Source organism: Echinops telfairi, unplaced genomic scaffold (assembly GCF_000313985.2).
Source record: "Echinops telfairi isolate 266 unplaced genomic scaffold, ASM31398v2 ScPeMD7_3533;HRSCAF=4204_1, whole genome shotgun sequence".
Taxonomy (NCBI): Eukaryota; Metazoa; Chordata; class Mammalia; order Afrosoricida; family Tenrecidae; genus Echinops; species Echinops telfairi.
In genome coordinates, this window is record NW_022107432.1 from 27,904,274 (window position 1) to 27,927,202 (window position 22,929).

Below are 22,929 nucleotides of genomic sequence, written 5' to 3' on the forward strand. Positions count from 1 at the left end.
TTTTTTTTTTCACACTTTAGCTTCAAATAGAGGGGGAGTGAAAAAGAGGAGGACCCTGGACAAGATGGACTGACACAGTGGCTGCAACAATGGGCTCAAACAGAACAACAATTGTGAGGTTGGCACAGGACCGGGCAGCATTTTGTTGTGTTGTACACGGGGTCCCCATGAGTCGGAGTTAACTCGATGACAACAGTGGCATGGAAAATATTGAACATTACAGGAAGCATCAAAAGAAGATACAAAGAATACATAGATTCACTATACCAAAAAAGTCGATGCATCCTTTCCAGATAATTTCCCAATTTTCACACTGAGCAAATAATCTCAGAATCTGAACTATATGAAAAAGAACGTGGCATCAGGATCCGAGGAAGACTCATTAACAACCTGCAGTTTGCCCTTGACACAACCCTGCTTGCTGAAATTGAAGCGGACTTGAAACACTTAGGGGTGGCTATCCAAGATCGCAGCCTTCAGTATGGGTTATGCTTCAACATAAAGAAAAGTCCTCGTAATTGGACCAAATGGAGAAAAGATTGACGTTGCCAAGGGTTTCATTTTACTTGATTCCACAATCAATGCAGATAGAAGTAGCAGTCAAGAAACTAAACCGTCTACTGCATTGGGCAAATGTGGGGCAAAAGATTTCCTTAAAGTGTTCAAAAGCAAAGCTGTCACTCGGAAGACAAAGGTGTGTGCTTGACCGAAGACATGGTATTGTGAGTCACCTCATACGCATGAAAAAAAACGGGTAATGAATATCAAAGACAGAAGAAGAACATTTGAATTACGGTGTTGGCAAAGAATAATGAATAAGGCCATGGTGTTCCCGAAGAATGAAGAAATCTGTCTTGGAAGAGTGCAGCCAGAATTCTCCTTAGAAACGAGAATGGCAAGACATCACCTCACACAGTTTGGGCATGTCATCAGGAGGGACCCGTTCCTGGAAAAGAACCTCAGGCTTGGTAAGGGAGGGTCAGGGAAAAGGAGGGAGACCCTCAAAGAGATGGATTGACACAGTGGCTTCAGACATAGCAACTCAACAGCACCCAAGAACAATGAGACTGGACTGTGAGAAGTTGCCAACAGAACCTGGAACATTTGGCAACAAAGTGAAGTTCAGAAAAGTGGGAATGAACGTAGACCATGCTGCCATAGCCGATGGTTTACAGTGATTTTCAGTCCAGAAGGATCTGTATGTAATACTTGGACACAACATGCTCATGTTAACTGCTGACTATATTCAATGTGGGTTTTATTTCAGAGAGTAGGTTTAGTGATTCACAATCAATCATTTCTATAAAGATTACATAAATGAATGCATCAAGGTACAGTCATAAGGATCAGAGATGACAGGTATGATCAAGTCTGTGGTATTCAAATTTCAGGTGTGCAGAGCTGATAAGTAGCGCTTCCTATAGAATGGCTCAGTCTTACCAGTGTCACGAAGGTCCACATGCTTTGGTCCCAGTGACTCCTCACTGCTCCAACAACGTAAACAATTGAAGTGTGTTTATGACTCTTTGCCCTGCATTCCCCTCCAACACCACCCCCACCTCCGTCCCCTGCTTAGAAAGAACTTCCCTTCTATCTCTAATTTCCCCACCTGGTAGATGATTATTTAATTTTAAAGACCAGGTTTAAGATATCTTCCCTGTGATGCTTTAATTTAGTGCCCCCTGTAGACTGTGCAGCTATGAAGCCTGTAATCAAGGACCATCTACCTAAGCTCCCTTATAGCCATTGACCTCTTGTCTTCAATTACAATTTTACATGTCTGCCTTCCTCAGCTTTGTTGTATTCACCTCACAGAATCTGGACTCACAGAATCTAGTGCATTGATTCTCACAACATAAAACTTTTGAGTGGACTTCCAGCAAGATATAGAGCGAGGCAGCCACGCTACAGAGACCCTCTACAACAGAGCTATAGGCGAGAGACCAAATGTAAAGAATACGGATGATATCCTGGAACCCTGAGCACCAGGATTTGTTTCTCTAGTCTACCCCGATGAACACAATTGTGTATATCGCTGATCATACCCAGCTTCAGTTTCTTGGCCAAGGCATCAATTTGATTGGTTGGATCAGAGCCCATGGACAGGAAACATATCAAGGGCGTTCGTGTATCGCTTTCTTCCCAAGTTTTCTCCAGATTTAAGATAACTGGCTCTGTGTACTTCTCTTCCAAAGAATCCGCAATGTATTTTCTTGCTTGAAAAACAGTGCGATCCGGGCACCAAGACCTAGAAATGAATACAAGTCCAAGAAAATAAACTCACTCTGAATTGCTGAAAATTGCTGAAAATTATAACCAATTCTAAGTACTTGCAAGTACACAATGATAAAAGGGGGGGAAACTGAAGATGGCAAGGATTTCATTTTACTGGGAGCCACAATCAATGCCCGGGGAAGCAACAGCTAAGAAATCAAATGACGTATTGCTTTGGGCAAATCTATTCCAAAAGATCTCTTTTAAATGTCCAAAAGCATAGCGAGCACTTTTGAGGACAAGTAAGGTAAAAATGCCATGGCATTTTTAGTCACCTCATATGCATGCAAAAGGAAGACGATGAATGAGGCAGACTCGGGGAGAATTGATGACTATGAATTATAATGTTAGTGAAGAAAATGAAATAAATACATCACACGCTGCCAGAAGATCAAATCGATCTGTCTTGGAAGAAGTACGGCCAGAATGTTTCTTACGAGTGAGGACAGTGAGACTTTGTTTCCAGTATTGTGGACATGCTGTCAGGAGAGACTAGTCCCTGGAGAAGGACATCTTGCTTGGTGGAGGGCCAGTGAAAAAGAGGACAGCCCTCAACACTACGGATTGAACCCAACAATGGGCTCAAGCAACAATTTTGAGGGTGGTGCAAAACTTGAGGGGGATTTGTTCTGTAGGTAATTATGAGTTGGAACTGATCTGGTGACACTTTGCAATAACACCAACAGATAAGAACACCTTTCAATCAGCAAATGGACAACCAGCTATCATTGTCCCTTGTGCCTATCTGTGTAAGAGGATGACTGTAAATACATCCTGTGGTTTTGACCATCAGCGTTGACAAGGAGAAGGGCACCACAGGAACAAATCCATCCGCTGTGATCTGAAGGAGAGCTTACAAGGCAGCTGACCCAAGTGTCTAATTGTAAAATGAAATAACGATGCTGAAACATCAGTTATTATTATTTTAATTTTAATCCGTGATTCCCCCATAGCTGGTGAGGCTAGTGACTTCAGAGAAGCAGTTACCATTCAAAGTAATTATAATATGTAGGTGCACATTCATTCTTAGGCAAATATTGATGGTGTACTACACATCCAGCTTTAGTCTCGATGCTGGGGATTCTACTGGAATCCAAGGGAGGTGTCCTCTGCCTGTTCCAGCGCCTGACAGAGGCCATCCTGCGGCGCACCCTGCAGCTCTTTAGTCTTAAGTGGGAGAATCCAACCTGTCGCCGGCATCTCAAGTACAGGGATCCCACATCGCAGCCACTAGAATGATTATTATCAGCACAAGAAGAAATAACAAGGGTTGGCAAATCTGTGGAGCGATTGTAATCCCTGTATTGCTAGTGGGATGGTGAAGTGGTGTGGTTGCTGTAGAAATCATTGCCCGTTCCTCAATAAGTTAAACATTAAAGAGCTGCCACGGTCATTTGTGTTTGACTCGTGGCCCAGCAATTCCACTCATGGTTGTGCACCCCAAAGACTGGAAAGAAAGGACACTGACAGATCCTGCCCAACGAGTGCTCACCGCAGCATCACCAACAACACCCGAGAGGCAGGGACACACGCGTTCACCAGCAGGTGAATGGGTAGCAAAAGTGGACGGTCCACACAACAGGATATCATACAGCCACAAGTTGAAATGAAGTTCCAATCATGCTCCCACGGGGAGGGATCTTGAAAACATGCTGAGTGAAATCAATTAGGCATAAAAGAAGGGATCAGGTATCAGGTATCAAAGACACAGAGCAAAAAACCAGAAGGGTCATGGGGAGAAGACGGGCCAGACAGGGTGCAGTACAGCACAGATGAAACATACAGCTTTCCTCTAGTTCTTTAATGCTTCCTCCCCCACCCACTATCATGACCCTAATTCTACCTTACCAATCTGGCTAGACCAGAGCATGTACACAGGTATAAATAAGAGCTGGAAACACAGGGAATCCAGGACAGATAAACCACTTGGGACCAATACTGAGAGGAGCCATATCAGGAGGGGAAGGAGGACGTGGGGGGTGGGGAGGGGGAACCGATCACTATGACCTATAACCCCCTCCTAGGAGGACAGACAACAGGCAAAGGGAGACATAGGACAGTGCAAGACATGAAAAAATAATAATAATTTATTAATTACCAAGGGTTCGTGAGGGAGGAGGGAGGGGGCGGGAGGGGGAAAAATGAAGAGCTGATAGCAGGGGTTCAAGTAGAAAGAAAAATGCTTTGAAAATGGTGATGGCAGCATCTGTACAAATGTGCTTGACACAATGGATATATGTATGATTGTGGTAAGAGTTGTACGAGCCCCCAGTAAAATGATTAAAAAACAAACAAACAAAAAACTCCCTGCCATCAAGTGAATGCTGACTCATAGGGAGCCCCTGAAGGCTTCTGAGACTAAAGCTATACACAGAAGGAGAAATTCCAGACTTTCTCCTGAGGAGCTGCTGGTGATTTCGAACTGCTGACTATGTGGATTGCAGCCCAACTCATAACCACTACACCACCAGCGCTCCTATAAATCAGGTATAGAAGGGCAAATACTGGCAAGATCCCACTTAACAGTATAGAAAAAAACCTGGAATAGGCAAACTCCATCTCAAAAGAAGACTAGTAGTTGCCATACTGGGAAGAAATAGGGAGTAAGGAGTTATTAATTAAGGGGTATTGGGTTCCTGGTTGGGGTGAGCAAACTTTTGAAGACAGAGAGTGATGATGGTTGCACCACACGGCGAACGGAATTCATGTCTCTGAATTGCGCATTAAAAAAATGGTTCCAATGGCAAAATGTTTGTTATACTTATTTTACCACCATTTAGTTTTGGATCCCCATTTAATTTTTTGAAGTTGATTTAGTATCATTGGTGTACTGTACCTTGTAAGAGGTTCTACGCACAGAGATAGACTAAATAAATCTTGCTTGATAGTTGAGTTCCCAGACAAACCCTTCAGATTCTTATTTGCCGGGGAATTGTTCTGTTCACGTGGCATAGATTCACGTTTTTAAACGATGGCTTAGAGATAGTCACATTCGTTCCAATCAGAACAAGGTTTTGTGATTCTCTTTGGTGGTCTGGTCTCTTCCTGTCTTCCCTTCCTCCTTGCCCATCACACACATACACACACACACACACACACACACACACACACACACACACCATCCCCCAGTGGCTCTTCCAATATAAGGTCTCTTAGAGCTACTAGATCCTGAGAAAATGGGAAAAGGGAGAAAAATGTTGACCCTTAACACTGATTCCAGACTTTTGATGCCATTTTAATAGCATTTAGACATTGCAAGAGCACAGTGTTCCTGTTTTGTTTCGTTTTCTTCCTCAAAGGAAATTCAATTTTAGCTTGGAAACTAATGGCCTTCTGGTTTGTGAGATTTTAAAAACTTAAAATTTTAAGACGTGAACTCAATGACAAGGGGTTTGTTCAATGCTCAATGATGAGCAAGGTGAATAATCACAATGTCTTTTTCACTCTCCTTTTCCAAAAACACTATGATTAATCTGCTGTCAAAATATACCACTCACTCCCTCCCATCATAAGTGTCATCCAATCTGAAATTGAGAAGCACCTACAACTACAGGGTCAAGGTGAAGTAAACTCACTGAAGGGCTGTCAGTTACCAATAGCAGGAGATGAGCTATGCTTCCATCTCTAATAACACATAGTCTCACCTGATAAGTAAAAGTTTACGGCAGGTGTCTAATGAGTCGTTATACCCATCTGGGATAATTTCCTCCTCTGGACTGTCTTTGTCAAACCAGTTTTTCCACCCCTTCTCATTACGAGATATCTGAAAGAAACAAACCAATTAATAAGCCATAGAATCAGATACAATTAGAATACATTGCCCAGGTGACGCAGCAGTTAAAGCACCTGGCTGCAAAACAGAAGGTAGACAGTTTGAGCCCCTGGTCCCTCTGCGGGGGTAAAGGTGTGGCCATTGCTTCCCTAAAGAATGACAACCTGGGACGCCCAGTGGAACAGGTCTACTCTGTCCCCTGGGATGGCTGTGAGCTGCAGTTGACTCAATGGCAGTGGGTTTGATTTGATTTGCTTTTTGTCCCAAATGACCTTAAATGGTCGTTCTTTAGGAGTAAGTAGTCTTTTAGGTATAATAATTGTGATAGTTACATAATTTCATGTCAACTTGTTATATAGAAGTAGTGTAGGGATGGACTGTCAGTCAGGTAACAGACTGATGGTACCTCTTTGTAGGCATGGTCTTCTCAGAAGGGGGATTCTGGAAACCTCCCTGCTCTCTGCCTTTACCTACATGCCAGCCAGCTACTTGAAGACCTACAGGGCCCTGTGATGAACTGCTCCTTGGATCCACGCGACCTTGCACCCACCAGCCTGTAACCTTCCTGCATTCTGTATCATGCCATGTGACTGCGTGAGTCTGAAGAGGGACTTAGGGACTTGAGTTGGACTGGGCTGGAATGCTTTCCTGATCTATAAAGGTTCTTGATATAAAACTCTTTTTACACCTATACAAGTGTCACCGGATTTGTTTCTCTAGTCAACCCGGTCTAACACAATAATATCGTTTAAATTTTTCTTCTGAATCAATGATTCGAGTAGTGTGCATATTATTTTCCCTTCCAGTGTTTCCAGCTTTCCTGCATGATTCACTAAAATTGGGATCATATGTAAATTGCACTAAGTGGGCCGGGGACAAAATAGACTAGAAGGGCTAAATCTCTGTCCTGTGTAGTCTGGGTTTCTTAGCATCCTCTCAGCCTTCTATCCACTAGCCGTCAGTAACATCCTTGCCCCCAAGTCATGATGATGATCAAAAGTGTCCCCAGACATCGCAGAATGTCCCCCAAGAGGAGGCACAAAATCACCTTTCGGTCAAAAACCGTCCACACAAGCCATCCTGATAAGTAACTGGTTAGTCCACTCGGCTGCTAACTGGAAGGTGCTAAGTCTGAGTCCACCCAGGAGAAGCTCGGAAGACAGGCCTGGCGAGCTGGTTCTGAGGAAATCCCCCTCGGAGAAGCGGAGGAGCCCGGTCCCACTCTGACATTCACGGCTTCTTCCATGACTCCGCGCCGACTCAGAAACACCTGGGACTTACCGCAGTGGGACACATGACAAAAATCACGGCTTTCATCTTCCCAGAGGTCCCTGCGACCTGACATCTTAGATCCAAGAGGCGGTCTCAAACCCCTCTTTTCCTTCAGAAGCATGGGAGGAAACGGCAGCTTTTCAGAGGCATTACAAGGGGCTCCCTGAAGGGCAAATGCTGCCAAAATCCATACGGAAACTAGTGCGGAGTGAGCCTGATGCAGCCCTTAGCAACAGTCCAGCTGGGCCATTCAGACAGCATGCAGCACTGTTTACAAAACCACGGATGCCAGTGCTAATGGACCACATCCCACCTGCCAGGGCTCCTCAGGATTACACTTTCACCTCTGCTTTCCCTGACCCCTGCTCCCCACTCCTTTTTAAAATTATCATCAATGGAGGCGTAAACTGAGGCATCAAACAAAAAACTCATTTCCCTCAAGTCAATTCTGACTCATGGCAATCCTGTAAGACAAGGGTACAACTGCCTCCTGTGGGTCCCCAAGACTGGCATTCTGTAAGGGAGCGGGAAGCCCCTGAGGCATCGAGAGGTTTAATACTTTAATACCTGCCCAAAGTCACTCACCAGGCAAATGACTCGTGGGGTGGTGGGGGGGCATGGTTATGACAACACAACTATTCTGTCATTCAGCTGGCTGAGCTTTGTTCCGGGGACTCTGAGTGATGGAGGGGGGTGGTCTGCCCGCTGAGAGTGCAGTGCCCTCCCTGCGGGACTGTCCTCCCTGAATCTGCCCACCTGATGCGGGGAGAATCCAGGGTCTCCAGCAACCACCCTACAGAACCACAGCGCCCCCTGCAGGCCCAAGGCCAGAGACAAAGAGAGTGTTTATTCTCAGCCCCTTGGTCCTGCACCTGCTCATTTCGGCTGCACCGCAATAGAGCTTCTGGGCCAACCTGCATCTGTTAGGGGCAGTGGAGTGACTTCCAGCCCTTGCCGTCCACCTGCCTCCCTTTTCCTGCCCCCTCCGTTCCTGGCCTTCACCTGCTAGCACAAACCACTTCCAGGCATTAAACAATCGGGTCTCAGAGGCCAAGGCGAGGGAAGCGGCTATTTGAGGTTATTGTTGTCTCAATTCCTGAAACCTACCCACGAGAGGAGATTGATCTTCCACTTCCTCCTTCCTTCCCACCAGTGAGCCAAGCTGATGGCCACCTGATGGCAGGCCACCACTGAACTTCGGTGACCTTCCTGAAAATGCTCCCCCCTTACAGCCCCTCCCACCACCACCACTCACACTTCTGGTGTCAGAGGAGATGAAAAGAAACCAGTCATGATGGCGTGGAATAAGCGTGAGATCAAACCCAAGCTCTGCCACTTACTCAGCAAGAGGCGCTGGAGGTGCTGCCAGGGAAGCGTTGGATGGCTAACCACAAAGTCTGAGGTTCAAGCCCACCAGTGTCTCCAAGGGAACAAGAGGAGGCTGTCTGTACAAGACCTCGGAAACCTTATCTAAAATCAATATGGCGCAGAATCATCTTGGTGACTCTGACTCTGGTTTACCTACTGACTATGTGGCTTTGAGCAATAATCTCTTTGAATCTGTCTTCTCATCTATAAAATGGGAACAATGATATTTCCCTTACAGAGCTGTGGTTGCTGTGGCCAAGCATTTAGCCCATAGTCAGTAAAAAGTGGCTAATGGATCCCAGGCACAGACAAAATCTGACGAAAGCGCACAATAATACACAGGCCTGTATTCATAGTCACCAGTCGCATGGCACTTTGGCACCCTAGGGTGGCTTGCCTGTTGCTATGGTCCTGGAAGCGACACCACTAGTATTTCAAATGTCACCAGGGCCACTCCAGGTGGGAAGCTGTCAAGGGAGCTTCCAGACGAAGACAGAATAGGAAGAACGGCCTGGCATTCTCCTGGGAATTCTGTGTGAGAGTTTAGACCACACCTTCAACTCACACCATTGGGTTCATTCATTCCTTTGCACCTGCAATTGTCACCAGGGCGCCTCATTAAAATGCCCCAGGTCTGTCCGGGTAGATAGAGCTGTCCCTTTGGTCCTGTATTACCTGATTCATAATCTCTGCAAATTGAGGGAGTTTACTCAGCTCCACAAGATTCAGCCAGGTCATGTCCAGGATCCAGCGGAACGGCTTGGGAGGACAGGCTTTCAGATCCAGGGCAGCTCCCCCTGCAGGAAAATGGTCCACACTGTGAACGAGGACGGCCTGAGCGGATTTTAGACATTCGTTTTCCAAGGAACAGAAACAAGACAACCGCATATTACAGCAACTGTGGGGAGCTTGGGAAAGAATCGTGGTTGATTCCCTCTAAGTCTTGGCCTTTCATTTACCGATTTACATCGTTTTGGAAGAGGCAGAGAGGAACTCCTTGCCAATTGCCCTGGATAAGGATTTTTCTAGATGGTTGCAATCGTGCTACCCTTTGAACGTTTTTGTTGTTTTTTTTCATTTTCTCTTTTTTTTAAACAATCAACAAATGTAAGATGGTCATGTATCAATGAACAGGTGGATCTTTTCATGTGTGATTGTTTTAAAAGCTCTTCTTAAATTAGTTGTCATCCTTCTCAAAGTCAGATACTCAATCCTATTTTTCTTAAACTAGGTGAGATATAGAAACATAGAGGCATGGATGAACAGATATACCGGAGGATGGGGGTGGGGGGTGGAAGATGAATGGGCAGATGTTGAATACACAGTAGGTTTTTTGGAATGACTAATATCTAAGGCATTTAATAATTCCCTTATTCAACAAATACCTATTGTTCATAGACCCACTATATACCCAGCATGCTCCAGGCACTGAGGACATAGCAGAGAAAATCAGACAAGACCACTGGCCTCCTGGAGCTCATGGTCCAGTAGAGAATGGGAGCATGTACTGTATATACATTTACTCATGCAAACAGCACACTTGGTCTACATTTCTTTATCACCTGAGCCCTCCCTTCCCTGTCCCAGGTCTGTAACAGCTTTGGCATAGCACATTTATGGGGAATACCTGGCAGGAGGGCATGGTTGGCAGACGGATATAGAACATTATTTGTGTGAAAACATGGTCTAGCCCTGAACCGTGCTCTGAAGTCAATAACAAGACAGAGGAGCATACCTAATGTGTCAATTTCCCAACCAAACATGTGATTATATTTACAATGTTAAAAGTCCTCTACGGCAAGGGACTTTAGTAATGTCTTCTCGTTGCAATTCCAACTCCAGAGCTGTTTAATTCAGATGTCTGAAAAACAGTGATTCTTGCCATTTTCAATCCAATAATCCTCCTTTAGAATTCATCAAATGCTCCCACCGCACATACCAACTCTTGGAGCAAAGGGGAAGGGAGGGGACCAGAGAACCTTGTTCTCTCAACCAAGCGCCCACCTCAGAACAGGTGTGACCTCACACACTCCTTCCAGGTGAACCCTCCTGCTCCACTCCTGAGAATTTGGTGTCACAACACCTTTAGAACAAGCTAACTCTCCTCTCTCTGTCACCCCTCCTCCCTGCACTACCCGGTAACAGAGCACGCCTCACTCTAGCAGCTGGAACAGTGGAGGGCAGTGAAAACGCAGAATCCTCTATGAGATGGATGGGGGTAGCCAAAGCAATGGACTCAAACCATCATGAGGACCAAACTGGACCAGACTGCATTTGGTTCTGTTATATGTACAGTGAGGCGCTGTGAGTTAGTGCCAACTTGACCTCAGTTGCCAATTAGTACTGCTGAAACTGAGAGTTCCTGGTGGGAGAAGCAACCACTAGACTAGACCCCTGCATGCTCTTGTAACTAGTTCTGTTCCTCTAATACAGCGGTTCTCAACCTGTGGGTCACAATTGCTTTGGGGGTCAAAGGACCCTTTCACAGGGGTCATCTAAGACTATCGGAAGACACACATTTCTGATAGTCTTAGGAACCGAGACACCACTCCTCTGTCCGTCTCCAGGTGGGTCTGCCCACATGCAGAGACACCCACTTATGAGTACCCAGCATGAAGACTGTTACCCATGCTATACCATGCTTCAGGACGTTTCATTTATTTGTCACGAGAAATAAAGATTTCACCTATATAATGACATGTTTTTGTGATTCATCACTATGCTTTAATGATGTTCAATTTGTAACAATGAAACTATATCCTGCTATCAGATATTTGCATGACAATTCATCACAGTAGCAAAATGATGGTTATGAAGTAACAACGAAAATAATGTTATGGTTGGGGGTCACCACCACATGAGGGACTGTGTTAAAGGGCCGCGGCACGAGGAAGGTGGAGAATAAGTCATCCCTTTTCTTCTGGAGTGTTTCCGAGGAAATGGTTTCAGGTAACCATCAGGTACAGAGACATCAGGAGATGACAACCCAGCGACTTCCGTGTTTCCAAACACATGCACCCGAACCGACCTAGAACAGACAGAACCCAGCCTCCCCCCCACCCCACATATATCCCAGCTCTGTCACCGACTGGCTCTGTCCACTTGAACAAGGGACACACGCTCTCGCAGCATCCTCATCTCTCAAAGGAGCGTAAGAACAGAACTGGCAGACTGTTGCTGTGAAGAGTGCCCAGGCTAATGCAGGTGGAGCTCTTAGAACCGTCTTGGCTCATGGGAAGAGCGACTCTAAGTGTTCGCTGCTCTTTCAGTGCCAGCCCTCCTTCTCCCACTACCTCGGGAGAGGGGCTACGTCCAGTCCAGCCTAGGAGTCAAGAGCAGAATCTGGAAGGTGTCTTTTTGTCCATATATATGACAAAGGGAAGATAATATCATTCTGAAATAACTTGGCAGAAGGGGGAAAAAATGTGCATTGCTCTATAATGAAGGACTGCCCTGCTGTCCGTTTCTTTTTTTAAAGTGCTCTGAAATTCTAGGCAGCAGAATGCAGTCAAAGGCATCTCACGACATCGACACACAGGGAAATCAAGCCTTGCCTCCACAGGACCCCTTTTCATTCCCGTCTCCGAAACAGTGCGTTCAAAATGATTTTTCTGAAAACCATATCTATGATCTATGATGGTTAAGTCTGTAACAATTTTTTAAACAGTGGTGCCGTCTTTTAGAAAATAATTGTCAAAGGGTAAGCCTGTTCAAAACAGATACAACTGTACAATAAGGTTGTTTTGTGCTCAAAGCCCTTTTGCTGCTGAGCCAGTTATACTGGTGCCCATCAAGCTATCCTGCAAAGCGCAGCTTAGTCTTCCTAAAGTACTGCTCGCCTCGTCTCATGTCCCTGCTCATAAAACACTTGATGGCTCCCCATTGCCAATAAACTTCAATCAAAACATTTCACTAGTGATCCTGCCTGGATAGCATTGGGTTCTCCCTGACTTGCCAGTTTTAGGATCCAAAAGGGTCCATCCAAATGGCTCACACTCAGAGATGCGGCCTTCTTCGTTCTTTGGAACAGAGGGCATCCTCCTGATAAACCCCCTGCACTGTGCTGCCCTGCTTCCCAGCCACCTCTCATTTACCTTCCTTCTTCTAAGGCCCCTGTCTCCTTCAGGGTTTCTGTCTGGGTTAGGTTGTGTGTTTGGGAGAAGCCAGGTGGGGGGAGTTAGATCTTGATGGGGAGAATGCCCTCTCATCTCCATCTCCATCACAATCTGGGGTCCCTGTCTGCACCCTCTGAGCTAGAACAAACCCTGTTTGATGTGTTGCTGTCCATAGCCTGAGCACTTGGCCTTGGCCCTTTGGAAGACTCTTGGTTCAAACCCCAGGCTCATCCACCTAGCCCTTCTCCCCCCACCAGGCTGCAAGACTGCCTTGTTAGGCATCTCCTATCTGGATGTTTCTCCAGCAACTGCCTCCTCAGGCTCAGCACTTCCAGTGGCTGGGAAGATTCCTTGAACCTTTCTCTTTGGATGTCATGCACTAGAACTACACAAGAACGCCTTGCTTAATCCCCCACAACAACTCCTCATCTCTTGCCAAATCAAGAAAAGACTTCCTCTAGGAGTCAAAGCATGTCACCAACACATAAGCCTAGCCCTTCTTCCCCTTAGTCAACCACATGGAACGTTCCCTCCCACTGTCCTATCATGTCACTAGTGTTGCAGTAACACCAACGCCACAAGTGGGTCGCTTTGAAAGAAACTGTTTTCAAACAGTTATAGAAACTAAAAACACTAAATCAGGTTTTTGGTCATGTTAATCACACTCCTTAGTTCCTCAGTGATCCTAACGGGACACCCTCCTTCCTCCCATGAGTGTCTGTATGTCTAAGCTGCCCTGCTTATAACTTAGAAGTGATTAGATTTAGAGCCCACCTGACTCAGGTATGATCTAATTACTATAAAATCTTACAGGTTAAGATTATGAACGCATAGTCTAGGGAGGATACAGTTCAATCCATATCATCAATAACCTGTACCTTCAACATCCTCTATGCCCATCTTTGCCCATGCTAGTCTATGTTAGCATGCAATGTTTTCCTCGTTTCTACATATCCTTCAGGGACCATCTCAAATACCACTTTATTTTTTTAGGGGGGAGGCAGAAAAGGTATTTTTAAACTATTATATACAAAGAGCACAAGAAAGAGACTGAAACATTTTTACCATGTATCAAATAATCCCCCAAATGGATAACCTCTCACACAAAGCTACGCTTCCAATAAGCTCATTTTGATCTTCCTCCCCATATGCCATTTTGTACTCTATTTGGACCAATAATGCTTTGTTTTCAGCATTCTTGTAACACTTAGGCTATTCTGCTTTGTTTTAAAAAAATCATTATCCCCACTAGGATGTTAGTTCTTTCAAAGCAGCATCTGCTTCATCCTAGTATTCCCAACAGGTGGATTTATGGAGGAGGTGCTCAAAAAACACATGTAACTTGATTGGCATGAAAATACCCTTATTCGATCTTCTTAATTATATATTTAATGCAGAGATAGGCAGTGACTAGAATTAGTTTCAAATATGAAATATATGTGGGCCTGCTCTTTCAGTCTTAAAAACCAACATACTCCCTTGCTTAAGGAAATGGAGTCTTGCGATTGCTAGCTCATTCCCCAGTCGCACCGTTCCTCCCATAGGATAGACCATTAAGTGTGGGGCCACTCTCTGAAAGGCTGGTCCACCTAGCAGCAACTTGGAAGAAAGGCCCAGCTATCTAATTCTGAAAGGTGACGGCCATAGAAACCGCGGCCTACTCGGACACGTGTGGGGTTGCCATGATCAGAACAGACCCCACGGCAAGTACTTTTGTTGTTTGCTTGGCTGGTTGGTAATCATGGGCAACAACAACCAGGTTAAATTTAAATATAACCTTTAAAAAATCACAGAATTAGCACAGACTTGAAATAACTCATCTTGAATAACCAGAGAAATTAATGGGAAGGAGGGTGGGGGGTAGGGGCAGGGGGAGGCATGAAAATAAGAATTTAACTTTTCCTAGAACAAACTTTGTTTATTTTGTCCTTAAAATGGGTTTCCAGCACACTCAAAAGCATATCAAAGCACTATCTGCGACATTCCGTATTGGAATTCCGAACAACCTTACCTTTAATGAGAGCCTGGAATTCCCGGTGCTTAACTGTCCCTCGCTGAAGGTCGATCTTCAAGGTCATGAGCAGCACAAAGAGGAACTTGTGGTTTTCATAGAGGCCTCTGACCGAATAGGTAAAAACTTCGTACGTCAGATACTCAATGATGTTTGTGATTCTCTTTTGAGGGAGTGGAGACTTTTCAGACCTGCAACACATGTGTTGTTGCTGCTGTTGTTTTTAAATCAGAGAAATAAGATACCATTTCTAAAAGGGCAGGCAGAAGGCAAACGTTTTTTTAAGTTACGGCTCTGGGGTAAAGGCAGCAAGCGCCCACCTGGCCATGGACTGGTCGAACAACTTCAGGAACTGGGCCAGCGAGGTCTGGTACATGATGTTGACCATGCTCATCTCTGTGATGAGGAAGTAGAGGATGCTTCCTCGGGTGGCCGCGGGCCGGAACTCTTCCTGGGCCGTAGTAATCTTGACTTCAGTCTCTGCAGCCACGTGTAGCTTTTCACTTACCTCGGCGGCTGTCTGTTTAGTGGTTCGGAGGACACCGATGAGGGATTCGTCATCCACCAAGGACCCTAAAGGGCCAACAGGAAAACTGTAGGCTACGAAGTGGAGATGCCACACCGCCGAGCGCCTGGCTTCTGGAATTTTCCTGCTCACCTTCAACTAGAACTCTTAAAGCCCTCAGGAGAAAAGGGGGGGATTCTCACAATTCTTCAGACATCAAGGGCTTCTATTCAATTGACCGACCAACCAGTGCACGGGCATCTCTGAATATGCCTCCAGTGAGCAAGACTACCCCCACTCTGCCTGAAAACCTCCTCCGGGCACTCCCTAAGCTGGGGCTGCAAATATCTGACTATCACACCCGTTATCCGCCTGGTGATTCTCCTCAAGGTGCCACCCGGTGGTCCTGCCAGCTTCCTCGTGGTGCAGCTATCTGAATGCGACACACTCGGGCTGACCCAGGGGTGCGTGTGGTGCTCGCTACTCCTGCTACTTCAGGAAAACCACCTTGGCCACTGAGACCCCGGGTCCCTCCACATCTCCAGCAAGAGTCAATTTGGAGACAATCTCTTTCTAGCCATTGTCTGTCCCTGGGGGAAGAAAACCCTTATTTATTTTTAGTGTTCCCCTTCATTATTGCTTATAATAGACGTAGAACGTGTTCAGTGCTATAAGTGAGCGTTTCAGGTGTTCAGGTGCGGATGGATGCCAGGGCACCCTGAGTTAACATCCCCCATGTCTTCAAAGAGAAGATTCTGGTCTGTGCTAGAACTCCAGATGACAGGGGAGTGTTACAGGAAGGCGAGGAATTACTCCAAAGAGGGTGTTGTGTCTACTGTGGAAGTCCAAATTGTATGAATCTTACAGGGAAGAGATCTTGATCTGACACACTCTTGGCATGCATCAAGGGAGGCAGCACCCAGCTTTCCTTGTTATGGAGTTTGGAATGCCGAGTGACCTCTCACATGACTGGGAGACGACCCTGAACCAAGAGACGGAGAAGTTCACTAGCAAAAGTGGTGCAATTAAGGCAGATAGAAGTGCCTCTCACTATTACACGAATAATAAGGGGTGTTTCTGGGTGGTACAAATGGTTAACTGCTCATGAAGTAGCTGAAAGGTTGGCAGTTCAAACCCACCCAGAGGCTCCTGGGAAGATGGGTCTGAAGGTCTTTTTCCAGAAGTTCACAGCCTTGAAAACACAACAGTTTTCAAGTTCACTCTGCACCCATAGGGGGTCTCCATGAATCAGAATGGACTGGGCAGCAAACCACAGCAATAAAGGTGTAATTTGCCTACTGTGGAACAATGAATGTTGTTTTCGCCAGGTAAATTTTCTGTTTATAAACATTGCAGAGAGAGAGTGTTGTGTACATCTCCTCAAACTGAGGTGGCACAATGATTTTCTCCCCCAAGCCCCACCTTCCAGAGAAGACTCTATCCCTGATGTCTAAGTGAAAGATCAAGGTCAAGTCTAGAGTCACCTGGGCCTTTGGTGCCCAGATACCTCTGACTCTGACTCCTCCAACACAGTATATCATGGTAATTGCCTTTCAGCACCAAATGAGAGAGTCTATCTAGTGGGGGAAAATAGATTGAGCCCATCAGTTTCCTTTGGGTGAGCAAATTAGCCTATTATGAGTTACCTAGCTCTGTGGGGAGCCCTTATTTTTCTCAGGAGAGAGCAATTATATCAAGAAAACGGTGCTGTTCTCAAATGCTCAGTCTCTATTTGCTAATTCAAAAATCAGATCCCCCGCAGTCACACTCTTTAATGTCTAGATGGAAATTGCCTGGCTTGTTTTTTGCACTGATATCTTGGCTATTTCCTAACACGAGGGCCTTGGAAAGAGTGTACACGGAACCTGAATTCAGAATATGTCGCTTGATTAGTTCTTAATACCACAATACCTTTCGTAGCACTTAATTTATAGAGGAGGTTGTCTTCAAGTTCCTTCATCTTCCGCTTATTAAAAGTGACATCCTCCAACAGCTTAACCCTCTCAGACTCCAACTCCTGTTGTTAAGATGGGGGGGGGGGTTTGGGGAATAAACATTAAGAAAGGTAATTGCCAAGTGTTATTGCCAATTCCGACTTACTCGTATTGATGATCAATTTAAAAAGTAGTTAAATCAAAGAACCACTCAAATGACAGAAAGCATTACTATTGTCAGCCAGATCTACCTGTCTTTAATTCTGCTTCTTTGAATAATTTTTCACCCCACGCTTGTTTGTTTCTTGCAAACCATTTTATCAGGAGCCAATCCAGACACCCTAACATTCCATAGTTCCATCATATCAAGCAGTGTTGTCCGATTGCTATAACAATCCATTTCAAAACATTTTCTTCCCTCCTGAATGCTTGGATAATTTTTGGTAATGGTGCCCACTAGCATTATATTTCCATAGTGCTTGTACTGACATGCTGGAGACGGAAATGCCCAAACCATTGTGTCCTCTTCCCTCCAGTTTTCTTCCTAGCTCTGAGTTTATCCTCAAACCAGTTCCCACATTGCTGCCATGGGAAATACTAAGAAACAAACAGGCATTAATACCAGGGAGCCAAAGGGCTACCCAGGTCAAGTGTGAGCTCTTGGGTTGGAATCTGCCAGTAGGAACTGAACACCAGGTGCCTTGTTTTGCACCGCCAGTTGCCAACATGAATCCACTCCTCATTGTACTTGCTGCTCCGTATACAGGAGGGGCAAAACGGAGTGTGCAGACATACAGCTTTTCCTACATAAGTGATTTTTTTAAAAAATCATTTTTATTGGGGGCTCTTATAACAATCCACACATCAATTGCATCAAACACATTTGTACATATGTTGCCAACATCCTTTTCAAAACATTTTTTATTCTTATAATTTAAAATAATTTTTACTTTACAAAATCATTTTATTGGGGGCTTGTACAACAATCCATACATATATCCATGTGTCAAGCACATTTGTACATTTGTTGCCATCATCATTCTCAAAACATTTTCTTTCCACATGAGCCCTTGGATCAGCTCATTTTTTCCTTCCTCCCCTACCCTCTCATCCTCATGAACCCTCGAAAAATTTTAAATTATTATTATTTTTGTATCTTACACTGTCTGCTGTCTCCCTTCAGCCCTTTTTCTGTTGTTCCTCACCCTGGGTGTGCGTGGGGGAAGGGCATTATACGTTGATCATTGCAAGCAGTGATTCTCCCCCCACCAAGTGATGTATTTTTTTTAATTACATTATGAGAAAATGTTTCAACCTGTCAGAGAAGTTGCGTAACCAGCACAATGAGCCCTCCTATAGCCTTCACCTAAGAATCAAGATTGTGCTTGGTCACTTTACTCTAAATATGACTCTACTATTACTATTATTACTGCTGCATCACTTCTCAATGGCATGACCCTTGACCCCTGGGCCCATCAGCAGAGAGTCAGAACATTATCATCCATAACCCAAGGGCACGTTTCACACTCAGGAGAATTGGGTCTATAACTTAATATGTCATCTCAATTCAAATAGTCTCAATCATGTGGTTTTCAGGCATTTTCCCAGTCTGATACAGAATTAGATATTGCACTCAGAATTATGTTAAAAGGGGTGTTTTAAAATTATTTATGGAAGGAAATTTCTTCACAGATTTTCAGATACTGCACTACTCCCAGAAACTCTTCCTAAACCAATTAGCCAAGCAATGCCTACAAGACATCACTCATCCGTGCATCTGTAGGGGGGACACCTAGAGGGCAAGTATTCACCCCGTTCGTTTTTGAATCCTTCCTAGTGCTCACCTTGAGGCTTTGCAGAGAAGGGGCTACTTCAATAAATATTCGTGAGATTGAAATATTCTAAATCTAGCTTGTCTTTTATTAAAACTTAATATTGGGGGAAATCGAAGACCAGAAAACATGAACTCCAAATTACACCCCAAAAGATCCTGTTCAACTAGATCCTGGCAACTGCCTTCCCTCCAACTCCCAGACTAGTGTGATTAGCCTAGCCTGTTTGCAGTATTTGATGAGATGGGAATAACGAACATGGCTGCATTGGGAGGGGACTATCTAATGAATCCTCCTAATTAAATTGATCACTCCTGGGTGGGATAGTAACAGCCTTCAATAATTTAGCATAGCACAATATGGACAGAATAAAATTCTTTCTCAACATAGTGTGGAAAAACAAGTGTCTGGGCATAGTAGAACCTAAAGTTTTACGACGTGACCTGGAAGGTTCATTAGGAGGGTTGGTATAGTGTAAAGTTCATGAGCTGTTAAAGATGAGACCTGTACAAGGGCAATATGAAATCCAAATGAAGGCTGAACATGATATTGAGACAAGAGGAAAGAACTAGGAGACAAAGGACATTTATACAGGTCTAAATACAGGCATTTACATATATAAATATACTTATATATGAAGGGGAATAGATCTATGTGCATATATTTATAGGTTTAGTATTAAGGTAGCAGATGGACATTGGGCCTCCACTCAAGTACTCCCTCAATGCAAGAACACACTTTGGTCTATTAAACTAGCATTCCATGATGCTCACCCCTTCCTGAAACAATCGCTGAAGACAAAGCAGGTGCATAAGCAAATGTGGTGAAGAAAGCTGAAGGGTCCTAGCTATCAATAGCATCTGGGGTCTTAAAGGCTTGAAGATAAACAAGTGGCCATCTGGCTAAGAAGCAACAAAGCCCACATGGAAGTACACCAGCCTGTGTGATCACGAGGTGTCAATAGGATCATGTATCAAGCATCAAAGACCCAGAACAAAAATCTTATCATTGTGAATGAGGGGGAGTGTGGAGTGGGGACCCAAAGCCCATCTGTAGGCAACCCTTACAAAAGGGTTTCAGGGAGGAGACGAGCCAGTCAGGGTGCAGTATAGCACCGACGAAACATACAACTTTCCTCTAGTTCTTTAATGCTTTCTCCCCCCACTATCATGAACCCAATTCTACCTTACAAATCCAGCTAGACCAGAGCATGTACACCGGTACAGATAAGAGCTGGAAACACAGGGAATCCAAGACAGATAAACCCCTCAGGAACAGTAATGGGAGTAGCAATGCCAGGAAGGGAAGGAAGGTGGAGAAAGATAGGGAGACACAATCACAATGATCTACCTATAACCCCCTCCCAGAGGGATGGACAACAGAAAAGTGGGTGAAGGGAGACATCGGTCAGTGTGAGACATGAAAAAATAACAATTTATAAATTATCAAGGGTTCATGTGGGAGGGAGGGGGAAAATGAGAAGCTGATACCAAGGGGTCAAGCAGAAAGAAAATGTTTTGAGAATGATGATGGCAACAAATGTACAAATGTGCTTGACACGGTGGATGGACTGATGAATGGATTGTGATAAGAGTTGTACGAGCCCCAGTAAAATGATTTTTTTTTAATAGATGAGATCTGTATTCTCTGTGGGCATCCATTTGTTCATCCACAAGAAGGGGGCAGTAGCAGGGTGGTTGGATTAAATTCATGGGAGCAGGATGCCCACTGCATATTCATTGTGCGTTTAATTTTCTCCAGCGAGAGAGGCCCCAGAAAAACCATGTTGGAATCCCCAAGAAAGGTTGGTAGGCTGCATCTCTGTGCATCTCTTGAAGGGTAGGGTAAGGCCTGTGTGGTGGTCTGCAGACCTGAAGGGAGGTTACTGAAGCCAGCAGAGGGGGTCGGGACCAGTGACGATTCATCTCAGCATAGACTTCTAGCACCAGTTGAACCCCAAAGGGCTCCTTTTCAACCCACCAAGAAAAACCAATGCCATCAAGTTTCTTGACTCACAGCAACCCCAGGTAGAGTTTCGAAGGCTGCAGATCTTTACGGGAGCAGACAGCCTCACCTTCCTCCCTAGGAGCAGCTGGTGGGTTTGAACCTACCTCGCAGTTAGCAGTCCACTGCTTACCCAACAGCGCAAACAGTACACCGTAAAGCCCTGGGAAATGAAAGCAATGGACTGAGGGGCCAATGTCCTCTCTGCCCGGGGGTGGAAATGGGACTGATACTCTTTCTGATGGATTGCATAAGCCTCCAGTTGTGTGATGGGAACTCAGATCCAACAGTTAGGGAGATTCAAACCAGGACTTACTCCTTCCATGCCACCAGACGGGTTGCTTATCAAGGCCTGCTCCCAAGACTAACCAGCTCCCTTGGCTACATAGGATTTTACTTATCAACTCACGGATTCATCCTATCTCTGCGTCTCCATGCTGTCTCTTTCCCTTCTTGCATGGTTGTGGCCATCTATTTACCTGTACGCCCTGTTCTCTTGTTGGCCATTCTTTCTCATTCTGTCATCTTATGCCTCTCTGCCTTTATTATTCCTAACCTTGCCTTGTCCTACAATTCATCAAAAGAAAATGAATCACATTTAAGCAAATACACACTCGTGTATGCAAATCTATTCATTTATGCAAATACCTAAACTTCTGCTTTATGCAAATGTTTGTAGGCTTAAAATTGTATTTTCTGAGCTTTATTTTAGAGATCAGTTTAATCTTGAATTGGTTTCTTAAAATCTTCCAATCTGAAGTTGTTCTTGGCTTTCTTAGAACCCTCCATTAATTTTAATTAATATCCCCACTCGGGTGCAAATTTCATTTAAAATAAAGCTATGCCTCTAATTATTATTAAATAGTAGCAGTTGAAACTCTGACAGTGATAATAGTACCCATTCAGAGCACTCTCTTTTGCTCCAGGATCAGTACTGTGAATCCCCAGGTGTCTTTAGGGCCGTCTAAAGGGTCATAGATGTAGGTTCCCTTCATGAAAGTCAGCATCCCAAAGGCTTACAGACAAGCAGAAAGAAGGAATGGTGTGTGCATGCACACGTGAAAGTGTTTGAGGCTGAAGGAGAGGTGAGGTGTGATGCTTTCTTGCAGGAATGAGGATAGCACAATAATACACTAGTAAGGTGATCTGTTATTTATTTTCCATATACAGTTTAAAAGTTCATTATAAGTAGAAGTTCTTTACCTTAAGAAAGTGCTTACCTGTTTCTCCGTTAGGATCACCCTCCGTAGCAACTGATTCTCAAGGCCTTTCATTGTAACGGTAAAATCAATGACAGATGTCTTAGCGTTGATCTCAGGAGTAAAAGCAGGGTTCGGCAATTTTGTCGTAATATAGAGTTTAAATGTGTCCATGATGTCACATTCCTTATCACCAACTTTTACCTACATCAACCCAAATGTGAAATCAGACACAGCTCTGAGGAGAGCAAAAGACATTTGGGTTCAATTTAGTGAAAAATTTACCAAAGGCAAATGCAACTGCGGGAATTTATAAACCTTTCAATTACTGATCAATCAAGCCTATTAACATGGCTTATGGTCCTGCCTTATGATGCTTTGTAGCTATAACGCCATGCAAATTAAGTGGAGGGGGGGAGTCATCCAAGACAACTGGCAAGTGAATAAAAATTGAGACACACCTAACTTTACATTTTTAGGGAGTGCCACATTGAATTGTATTTACTGTTTTTGCTGATTGTTGCAGTATAGAAAACAGTTCTCTTTTTTTCCCACTTGAGAAAAGTGTTTCCTACTATGGAAAACTGCTGTATTTCAAGGAAGCATTGCTTCTTCTTGTTGTTGCGTTTCAAAATCATATCAG

The 22,929-nt window shown here is 44.6% G+C and overlaps 1 protein-coding gene across 1 annotated transcript in view; it reads right to left on the reverse strand.

The window, feature by feature from the left end:
* The window catches only part of DNAH8 (dynein axonemal heavy chain 8), a 369,956-nt gene that overhangs the window by 87,377 nt on the left and 259,650 nt on the right, over positions 1-22,929 (reverse strand). The window contains exons 68-74 of the mRNA XM_045294778.1: positions 22,308-22,490; positions 17,229-17,334; positions 15,133-15,385; positions 14,813-15,003; positions 9,362-9,483; positions 5,919-6,037; positions 2,046-2,248 (exon numbers count right to left, since the gene is read on the reverse strand). Of these exons, the coding sequence (XP_045150713.1) occupies positions 2,046-2,248; positions 5,919-6,037; positions 9,362-9,483; positions 14,813-15,003; positions 15,133-15,385; positions 17,229-17,334; positions 22,308-22,490 (1,177 nt within the window). The remainder of the gene's footprint in view (positions 1-2,045; positions 2,249-5,918; positions 6,038-9,361; positions 9,484-14,812; positions 15,004-15,132; positions 15,386-17,228; positions 17,335-22,307; positions 22,491-22,929) is intronic.